The 11,496-nt window shown below is 43.6% G+C and overlaps 1 protein-coding gene across 1 annotated transcript in view; it reads left to right on the plus strand.

Annotated features, from left to right (window-relative positions):
• The window catches only part of T265_02394 (hypothetical protein), a gene marked incomplete at both ends in the record, with an annotated part of 62,907 nt that overhangs the window by 38,953 nt on the left and 12,458 nt on the right, over positions 1-11,496 (plus strand). Inside the window, 3 exons of the mRNA XM_009166627.1 lie at positions 1,399-1,529; positions 6,204-6,245; positions 9,266-9,380. Coding sequence (XP_009164891.1) covers positions 1,399-1,529; positions 6,204-6,245; positions 9,266-9,380 — 288 coding nt within the window. The remainder of the gene's footprint in view (positions 1-1,398; positions 1,530-6,203; positions 6,246-9,265; positions 9,381-11,496) is intronic.

The following is an 11,496-nucleotide window of genomic DNA, read 5'->3' on the forward strand; positions in this document are numbered from 1 at the left end:
GAAGAGTGCGGTTAGATATGCAATAGGGTGTTTGCCATCCTGCAGGCTTGTTGTTTGCTTTCTTGAGTTTGTGTGGGTCTGAAGAAAACTTTTTTCGAGCACTATATACAATCCCATAAATATTTTATGACGGCCGTATAACCACGTGTAATCACCGACAAAAAAACAACAAAGGGGATAATATAAAGTCTACACAACTGGGGATGTAGGTTACATTTGATGGATCCGTTGTCGGTATAGCTCGGTATAGAGTTACAACGAATTCCGAAATTGAGTAGGCTGCGATACTAAAATTTTTAAAGGTATTTTTCTGGCTAGGGCCAATTTCACGATAGCTATATAATTTTCAAGGAATTAAAGTCATGTTCTTGGATGAGACTGATAAGACTACTTTTCATAAAACTGCCACACCCGGTTTTACGGCGTGGTACCTGAAAAAACGAATGACCTAAGATTCCATCTGTTCGTTTGTTTTAACAGGTAATCTCAGTTTAACTTCACAGTTCTATTGAAGAAAGGTTATTCTCCACATGCTTTTCAGAAAACGCGCATGGGAATGCTCGTAGTCCGTATAGAATTTTGGCAGTCACCTGCAGCAACATGGAGATTAGACACTCAGCAGCTATTCAACTCTGACGTCTTAATTTGACGTTAAACTAGCCATGCATACTTGCACATTCTTTATGAGTAACTGAACAGCGTAGCCTGTCAGTCAGTGGTCGCTCCTCATTTCTATCCTTCCATGCATTCAGACTTGTACCATATCTGATAATTTGGCAAGATAAGTGGGCGTTTTTTATTTCTCATTAGATGGATCAAGTGGTTAGAGCGGGAATTGACTGATCGGAAGGTCCGTGGTTCGAACCTGACCTCTGCCACTCGACTTTCCCTGTCTAGGCTTGGGCAACCTGGCAGTATCCCATCCCTCGTGTTTCCTTCGGGTAGCATGGCAGAAGAATAAATGGTTTGAGGTCGGCATAACGACTGACATGTACCATAAAGATCACACGCAAGTCAATTCACTTCATTATAAGTGGGTCCAGCATGTAGACTATATCCTTGAAGACGCGCCGAATGTGTGGCTCAGTTGTCTATATGAGGCCGGGTTCACTCCAACATATGAAGGCATACTATCTGCTTTTAGCAGGGTTCCCCTAAGATTCAATGTCATCCTATCGGTGATTTTAAAACTAACTGAGCCAAAGAATTGACAAGAGACTATCCAATCAAGTGTGAATGCATTTGTGACTCATCAGTCAGATCTAGCCCCTAACTATTCATATGAACGTCAAATTGTGCCGATTTGGGAGCAAAAGCAAATTTATCATCATCATACTTTTCAGCCTAGTATTTATTTCACGGATGTGAATATCCTTTTCCATTGTTCCTCCTTTCCAGAGAGGTACCGGTGAGGATGACATGCGTCACGTGGTATTCAATCCATTGGGTGAGGATTTGCCTTTCATCCTTTACCTGATGGCGGCCGGTCTGGTATTAATCGGAACACTCTTCCTTGGTGTGCTACAAAGGTAAGTATACAGTAACAAGTAAGTCAAAATATATAATGTGACAAAGACCGGATTATGAGTTGGTCAGACCAAGCCTAATGACAAATGCTGAAAATCAGTGTCTGATCCATTTGCAAATCTGGCACCCCCACGACTTGACTTCCCAGATAACAGATGGAAAAGATAGGGCCTGCTACACAGCCGACGGTCCGCACAACAGGCGACAGTTGACACGTGTAGGTGTACACCTGTGTGTACGTGAGATGGTTAGCGATGGATCTAAGGTTGACAAATAGTACTCAGCATTCTCCGGGTGTGTACTGTCCTTTCATCTGTAACACCCTTTCGGTGACTAGCTGCCATGCCACCAGAAGGAAGCACGAGAGATGGGATACTACCAGGTTGCACAAACCTTGACGTCGAGAGACAGAGGTGGGGTTCAAACCACGGACGTTCCAGTCAGAAACTTCGCGCTCTAACCACTTGGGCCATCTCGCTCCGGTGTGTACTGTTGCCCAAGTCTATATCACCCTGATGTGTTTCATCACTAAAAGTCCCTGGAGTGGACTGAAGGGTTGCTTTGGTTGTCACATGGATCCTAATTTTATATGAAATATGGTAAGCTTTACTGCCTCTTAACAAACTGTCTCGTTTGGTTATTGGTCTGTTTGCTAAGCTTGCAGTTGGATGGCAAGCCTTCCATCTCCAAACGAGGTGAGGCTGCCAGTGCAGGATCGAGTGGGTAAATTCCTCCTTTTCTGGATGTGCGTATATGGTTTCCAAACAGCACCTAATAACTCCAAATAAGTTGGTAGGTCAGCTTGGAATCTGGTTTGCTGGCGATCTAGTTTCCACGAATCCGGTGGGTCGGTTGGTCACTTTCAATTCGACAGTTCTGGCCCTCGTCTGTGATTGGGCCGTTTCCTTCTTGTTTTGTGGTCTGGTTTTCTTTCACTGGATTGGCTGAATCCGTAACCGTCTATTTTTAGTAACTTTCCTTTTCCGATCACATAACCCATATGGTTTAGAGTCCAGCAACTGTGTAATTCTTTCATTCTTAGCAGCCAACAGACTGGGTCTATATCGCTATGATTATTGATCTATTTTAAGTGGAAATTACGTATTCAAGCACTAGGCTATTTTATAGGCACACAGCTTGACATGTTTTCTTTCCTGTGCTCCTGATTTGGGTTGGCGTCTTTCCTCAGCCAAAATCTGTATCAGGCACTTTGTTCTGCATGGTGGGCGATTTGGATTAATTTAATCAAGTCCAAGCGTGAAACGTGCTTATCCCTCAACCGTTGCGCTTCTGGAAAGACCTTAAGAGATCGAGACTGGTCAGAATGTCTCAAAGCGTTGATGTAGGCAAGTGCCTACTCACCCTGCGCAGAAGAGCGACTCCATGTCTTCACTTAGCTAAACGTAGTATGGACCTCTGGCACGGTCTATCCACTCCCCTTACGGGATGTGACATTCTCTCTTGTACATTGCATTTGGTGTCTCATCAGAAACGCTGAAGATATCTTCCACCAGGTTGTCAGTCTATTTTGTTCAGTGGATCCGGTAGTAGATGTCACTCTGTCATCACCTGATATCTTCCACTGTCCAGGTATATGGGCTGTTGTTGGAATGAATGCCAAATTGGTTGGGTAGATGTTGAGGCTGTGATGTCAAGTGTGAAGAGGACAGACAGACGAAAAACGCCGCTGAGGTCTGTAAATCTTGAACCCATCGCACACTCATTTGCACACAAGCTTGTTTTTCACGAGAAACCTAAATGAACCCTCGCTGGGTCTCCCTTTTATGGTATTATTCAGTTAAATATACTATACAATTAGGTCTCATTGGAGATATCTTCTTGAAAGTTATTTTCTTGAAGAAAAGTATGCATAAGTTTGCTCTCGAAGGGCGATTAGTATCCCAAAAGCTGTTCTGCTCAATCCGAAAAACTCAAGATTTTTTGTGACGTTAATGCACCTCAGTATTACTACCGATCCCCAGAAAAGGCGATCAAACGGTGTGTAATAATTGTCGTATAATCAGCCTTATTTCGCGCCCATTCTACCACAAAGTTTTCGCCAAACATGAGACGCATGCACAAGACCCAATTAAAGAGCTTTCGGCCCTGAAGGGTGCTTTGTGGTCCAACTATTCTTATTACGACGAGCATTAGAACATCACTTCCAATCTAAATTGTTTGCCAAGGCATGCTCCCTTGTCTTTTACACTACTTTGTTTCGGTTGATCGCGAGTCACTGTGGACAGTCCTGTTGTCCTCTTATCTGCTGATAAATCCCCATAAGGCCTATTAGTCATAAGTGGAAGGCTGGGTTCGGGTATACTGCGAGGAGACTACAAGATTTGATGCTAAGTCTGGTATGTGACAAGTCTGTCCACTTTCGTCGTTACGCTTTAAAGTCGCAAGCGATTGGTCACTTGAAGAGACATTGGAGGGATATTTTCGCTCCCAGGAAGGCCCCCAATTCTGGATAGCTGAATTGTAGTATGAGAATGATATCGTTCTGTTGGATGACCTGAAAGTAACCAAAAGTCCACCGAATGGCCTAACTCACTACGCAGCACCCATCGGAATGGAAAGCAGTACGGCGGAGACCAAGTTCTCCACCTACAAAAGGGTGCCCATCTAGCTCCTCAAAATTCGAGGTAAAATAAAGCAGCAAGTTGCGGTCTTCAAGCCCACGCTATCCTACTCAAAAGACAGGTTGAAGAAGCACTTGAACGGCGTTTAGACATTACCCGACAAGAAGTCTTGCAGATAAACTCCATCTTGTGGAAATGGACCGAGATTAGGCCGCGGGAGGAGGTCCGGATCTTCAACACAGCTATTCGTATGATCCTGATTTGTTAATGTGAAGCAGTCTCTTAGAGTAGAAAACACATAAGCTTTCGGCTAATGGCGTTTCAGGCGCATAGTAAGAGTTGGCGATCAATGGCGAGGTTCGACAACGCGATCATGACTTACTACGTCTATCTCAATTTCATCAACTACGGCATCTTCGGTGAGTTCGGCATCTATTAGGCGTGAACAATGTAAAAATCACTAAACAGGCTCTGTGTAACAAGAGATTTGTCGTCAGGGAGGACAAATAAAAACCTGGCCGACCAGATCTGACAACTGATCACCGGGGAGCGCGTACCTCGGATATTTCTCGAGCTGACTAATCCTATCTCGAGAAGTAGCCGTCCAACTATGAAAATAAAAGTGCATTTCTTTGAGCGAGCTAATAGAGACAATCATTTGGCATGCTGGTGGGTTGAAAACTGCCCCCTCCTGTTCATCCTGAGGTCTTTTCTCTGTGGTTCACACCATGTACAAGGGATTCAGGTGTATACATATACTGTTAAGCTCAAAATCTAGGTTCAGTTACAGTGTGTGCTCGCACGTCCATAAGCGTATTTCAATGTCAACCAAAAAAGAAATGGCAGCCCATCGTAGACAGCCATAAAATATTGTGTGCAGTTAGACGAGTAGTGGATAAAGTGGATGGACATGTTACGGATGGTGAGTCCGACAGAGGAATCTTATAAAATTTTACTGCCAAATAAAAGTTTCCGTGTAATTTTCATGAAATAAATTATTTTGTTCTCTCGATGAGGTGAAAATATCGTGGAAAACACTTAGAGTTTGAATACACCGAATCCGAAGAACAAGTTTTGGTGGATAAAAGTAACTTCGCCAATTAACTTGGTCGTATATTACTGTTCGGAAGTTGTCAACCCCAAAAGACCATTTAAGATTTTGTCAGTGTAAACTGAATGTGCCAACGAGAATTCAGCTCTGATCGGCTTTAGGAAGTAAACAGTCATCAACGAAGTTTTGATGAGACAAAATAAAGGAGCACAAGCTAAACGATAACTCACATAGAGTTATGCTGGCCAGCAATCTTGTTCCAGTTTGAAAGCATTTTTGCTAATAACGAGATTTCGACAGGACACTGAAAGCCATGTGTGTTGCTACGCTTTCATCATCACCCTGAGTAGCAAAGACAGCCACCGGGTCCTCACACAAGTCCTTGGGAGATGAGTAATTTAGAACGATGGTCCCATAAGCGGAGGCGTGTTGGTTGTTTGATGTTTTTCTCTACCGAAGTAGAGGTTAGCCTCATACTTCCAAAGTCAGGTGGATGAAGTTACATTTGCCGATGATTCCTGCCTGATCATAACGTTTTTGATCGGATGTCATGTTTAAGCACCGGTGCATCTCCAGAAGTCAAAACTGGATGTTACATGGCTGGTGCTGTTCATCATTGAGATGAGCTGAGTAGCAGTTGTCCGTAGGTTCCATCAATGACTTACAAGTCAAAATGGAGTCCCCAGTTGCCCAAAATGTCATCCTACGTGAAAGCAGAGTTAATATCATTTTACTGGTTGGAAACTTACATCCTACTTGCGTGTCAATGCGGTTTTGCTCCACAGTACAGCTGCAGAATGAGGAAGACCAGACTTAAGTTACTGAATAAATGGTCTGCGCTCACCCCATTTATTACAATATAATTACCACCGCCAAGTTTACTAGAAGCCAACACCTACCAGTTCAACTGCATATTTGTTTTTTGAACCGGCCGCAAGCCTGGGGGAACGTTGTGTATTGTTTTACGGACACCAGAATAATCAACAATTACAACTGTTCTCATACACTGTTAACGTATCATGCCTTATATTTCACCTTTTCAGCTGGCCAACAGCAGTGAGTTATGTTTTGGGAGCGAGGAAGAAGTGAGTTCATCAAAACGTGCCCAGGATAGTATATCAGCTGCCTGAATTTAAATATTTTTGAGTCACAATTTCGCTGATATGAAGTTTTCTTGGTGGCAACGGAATAACACAAAATTCGGCTAAGTGAAACGACCAAAAATGTAGTGGGAAATTTGAACATTTTCACAACATCTTCCCTAGCTATGTTTTGCCGTCGTTCGGTTTGGGCCAGTCAAGCTTGAAAAAATACTCTAACACAGAACACAAAGCTCGGATGGAAGCACAACATCCGCATAGCCGCAGATTTTAGCCGCCACACCAGAAATCTCGTGCTCATTGGCTGCTATTACTGGTCTCAGCAGCTCGCCCGTTGGCTGCCGCCAAGTGCGCCGGTTTCCGATAACCAATCAGGGGGAGGCACATCAAGGATGGCCTTGCCGACTGCAACCAATCAGGCGGAGGGTGTAATCGAACAATCTGTGTAAGCAAGGCGTCGATCGCACGTAATTGCTCAGCCCAATGTCTCCAACGCTGAACAGTTATGCAAAGAAGACAGTTAAGTGACAACTGAGCCTAGCCAAATAGAGGTTGAATCAAACATAACAAGCATTGCCACACTAGTGTGCTACCATTTGAAGGCAAATTATTTCTAAGCCCCCAGTAATGTTACTGGCCAGTAGTGTCGCGTCCCAGTTCAACATTTTAAACGTTGCGGAATGCAGCAAGGTAAGGGAAAATTTGCCAACCAAAAGTCAGTGGTTTCTCCTACCAAAAACCTCTTTCAAATCGGGAACATTCTTGGGAGTGAGAGTACCTTCAAATATATATCCACGATACTCAGCACAGAGTATTATGCCCACACGGCATAAGTATGACTAAGTTTCAGCATTATCGATGAGACTAGTGGTATTATTATTATTATTACTATTATTATTAACAAATGAGCCAGTAACTCCGGCTCTGTGTGATTTCGATAAGCTCGGTTAAACGAACGATTTAGGAGTTTTGGGGTCCCACCCAGGAGAACTCAGTACGGGTGACCACAAGACCTCTGCACTATCCACATGATAGTCACATGGAATTGCCCTAAGGAAAATACACACTACTGATTGGGTGAGAAGATAATGGAGAGGAAGAGACTTTTTGGTGAAAGCATGTTCCCAAAGTGAGGACCGTGTAATAGAGTAGATAGTAATAACAATCACACTAATGATGATAATCGATCACCCTTTTGGTAGCTACCTGCCAGACCACCCAAAAAAATCACGAGGCCTGAGTTACTGCCACATTCCTCAAGCTCAAAGAGGAAGCCTTGAGTTTTGAAACGCGAACCTTCCCGTCAATAAATTTTTGTCTTTAGGACTGAACTACCTCGAGTTCAGACTGAACCTTAAATGTGAGATCTGCAGACAAAGTTAGGTTGCAGGGAGCAGTGACATCAGTGACAAAGGTATGCAACCACCACGGGAGATTACTGTCGTTTAATCGTGCTCAGCTTCCGCTGAGCGCGTTTGGTTACTTCCGTACCATAATTTAAGGCTGAACCTTTTATGTTGAAGTCAGTCAACTTGACTCAAATGGCAAGTGGCTTAATAGCCAGAAGTGAATTCTACTCACGTCGCATTACTGGGACGCAGTTCATGAAATGTGTGCCGTGCTATATGCCAGGGAAGAATTGTCCAAATAAATTACAACGTGCAAGACGTTATCAATATCACTAGGTTTCTATTCTTCCTCAAGCTCGGTGCGCCATCAGGTCATCAAATTGTGGTCGCTCATAATCAGCAGAATCAGGGACCTTCAAGCACTTGTGGCATATGCTTGACCCTCTAAATGACATTTTCACTCTAGTCATTAAGGGCTCCCAAAACTCTTCGTTTCGCATCAGATTTCCACCCTTCTAAGATGCTTGCTGTGTATCATTCTTGGGTGAACTGAGGCTCCGCACACGTAAATCTCTTCGTAGTGTATGCGGTTTTCACTGCACTGAAGACGCTACCCTTTATCCAGACGACATGAACACAATTTACCAGTTTGGGCTAATGCAATGGCAAACATTTGAATTGTGAACGCGGAGGATCGGTGTTTGAATCCGTGAGCATCACTAATGTTGAAATTACGTGAGGCGTGGTTAGCGTCTCCGTTTCATCGTTCCACACATTATGGGTGATAGAGCAGCGAAGTTTAATGAATCAATTTGAACATCCGCACAATAGAAGTTGCGAAATCAGTGAGTTCAGTCGCGGTTCGCAGGTCTTAAAAAGCCATCACTCGATTAGTCGGTCAATATGTGACCACTTGATGTGGTTTCCGTGATTGAAGATTGATTGTCGCTGTCCTGTCTGAGTCTTTATTATTGCTTGTCAGCCGCTCGTGATCGAACATCTAAGTGTTCAACCTAGTAGCCAGGACGTCTAGGATTCAGAACCCTCTGGATTTTGGTGAGATGCGTACCACTGACGGTGAAACAGCTGTCAAATGCTCCTCATCTTTTCAGCAAACACTCGCTGTACTGAAAGGACGAAATCTTTACTGAACATGATGAGCTTGCTGAACTCGATTGTCCACCAGTATGTTTCTAATTGATTCACACCAACTCTTGGTTTGCTCTTTTTACTTCGGACCATTCCACCACGTGAGTACATATGCCGATTAGTTGAGCTAAAAACCTTAATTGGCTTGTACCACTCGGCAACTGTCCGAATCCTGCGTCTATAAACAGTCAATTGCTTTAAGATGGTTGATGTAAACGTCAAGGCGAGTTGAAGGGCGGAAATGCTTTGTCCAGTCTATTTTCGTTCATTCCTACCAGGCCACGAAGTATTGCACTTTTCTTTGCTTGTGAATAGAGATAATTCCATGAAACAAAACAGCGTTAATCAGTCCGTGGAGTTTGGTTACAGTTGCGGACCTTGGTCCGGCAACCCACGTGAAGTTCACACTGAGAACCAACAGCGGAAGATAGGTTTGTTGCCTGAGTGAAAAACCTTCGGCAGGCGAATACGTTCCCCCACAATATGGGTTGCTCTTCCTTTTTGCAGGTCACGTCATACACGTAGCAATATCAACTGTGGGAGACAAATGTTGCTGTTATCTGGAATCAAAATTATTCTTCTTGCTTTAACCGCACGTTACGACGATGATGATAGTTGTCGGGTAAGTCCAACTCAATTTCACCAGGGCATCTCTCTCCTTATGGGCCAGCCTCACTCATTGTACGAAGTAATTACAACAGATTAGTCTGGTTAGTTCGCGCTGGGTCTTAGGAGAGTCACCCAACTATTACTGATATGTTGCAAAGTGTTGGACAGACAAACGAAACTTAGAACATCAGGTGAATCCACACTGGCAGATTTGCTCACTAACTGATTCATTGCGACCACAAACTCGGTCAACACCGCCCTCATGGGTGAACCCGACAGAGCTGTAGATAAGACTGGAAGCAGCGTTTGCCTGCAGAAATCCCCTTGAATGTACTGATCGGAAATTAAGTGAGAGAGTATCCTCTAGAAAAGGACTGCAGTCATCCGACTCATAAATCATTTGCACCGCGACGAACGGATGTCTCTAAGGTACAGTGATTCCAGGAAGATCTCACTGTGTACACTGTAGTGAAATTGTCAGTCTCTAGCATAATTCAGCAGTGGACGAGTGCTCAGACACCACTACGGTGGACACCATACTATTCGTGACAGTTTCCCTGATTCATATCACCCTCATCAACAGATGCTGTTGGATAGGTTCATTCAAACAGTGCACGTGCCGGAGATGCCAATTTGTATAGGAATGGCCAATAAGAAGCACTCATCGTGTCTGTGTACCTCTTCAATGTTTTCCTGCTTCAGGGTCGTCAAACAGCAATGCGCAATAAGGGAAGCATTAGCACAAATCTGTCCACATATACATGTGTCGGGCTCATTGGTCAAAATCTCACGTGACACTCTCGAGTGTATATTATTACAACCATAGTATGATCCGAATGAACCAGAACCCCATTTCTCCACAAAACAGGACAACCGAGGGAGATCAAATGGTCAATGCTCTGCAAATTCTGCCCTTAAAATCAATGAAAGCCGGTTGTATAACATCATCACAAGCAAGCAATGTGTAGTTCACGAACAAAAGTCGAGGTTTTTCGACCTTACTGCAGAATGTAACACCAGAAAGAGATTAGTTGAAGCTTTCAATGTCAATGAGTGGTTCTTGAGAACGCGTCATTTCAAGGAGCTTCTTCGTACAGCAGAAGAACAGGATACTAGAAGACGACTTCTTGTGCGTTCAGCTTCTGAACGCCCAAACTGTGTCTAGATTATGAAGCACAAAAACGTCAACAATCTTGGCGAACTATGTGTTCACTTTTGAGCAACACGCACGAAATTTCTTGTCTGTTTTGGAATAAAGAACTCATAAGCCGACCAATGATAATAACGGCATGCAGTGTTGGGAATATGTAAAGCCAGTAGACGGTGTAGTGCAGAAAGATACTATCACTTGATGTTTTGGATGCCGTGGAAAATCATCCTTAATTATGAAGGGAACTACTCACAAGGTTGCTGAAAACTCTTCAACAGCCCACGACCGGTTTCGCCCTTCTTGGGGCTCACCATCAGATAGACGAAGTCCCCGAGTTTCCGTCAACCTCATGTTCTACTTGAACGCGTGTTACATTATGTTTACAACCAGCTGGATGCGAACCAGCTAGATCGTTGTCGGTATCCGCATGAGGATGGGGGGTAATTTTGCTGATCTCGCAAACTCTGAGTTCGGGTTAGCATCGCAATAGGGATACTTTATTCAAATGGAGCCTGAGTAAGAAGCTCCTCCTACAGCAAGATAGCAAAAGTTGAGGTGAGGGGACACATGATAAGAGTGAATGTACCGCGGGGTAAATTCTTCGATTCAATATGTCTGCTGTGCATGTGCGAACTGATCGCATAGAAAAATAATAGTATATACCCCTACCTATACCAATGTATACATTGCGTAATGTATAACACTCGTGGATTTGGTGACTTCGTTTCTGTGCTACTTTCACGAGTATGTCCATCTGGTCAAAATGTACGATCTTAAGACTTCCACAGTAGTACTATGAACAGGTAAAATGAGAAGACAGTGGGCTTCATCAATCTTTAAGCCTATTGATCACGTTTTCTTCCAAAGCAAACTAAACGAAAACCGTAGAAAGCTGGAAGGGTTCCTGAACACATACATGCACGTGCCACTTGAATCATAAGTGCCTATTTTTGTATGTTTGTTTATGAATTTCAACGGT

This window comes from Opisthorchis viverrini (genome assembly GCF_000715545.1).
Source record: "Opisthorchis viverrini unplaced genomic scaffold opera_v5_29, whole genome shotgun sequence".
In the NCBI taxonomy this organism is placed as follows: domain Eukaryota; kingdom Metazoa; phylum Platyhelminthes; class Trematoda; order Opisthorchiida; family Opisthorchiidae; genus Opisthorchis; species Opisthorchis viverrini.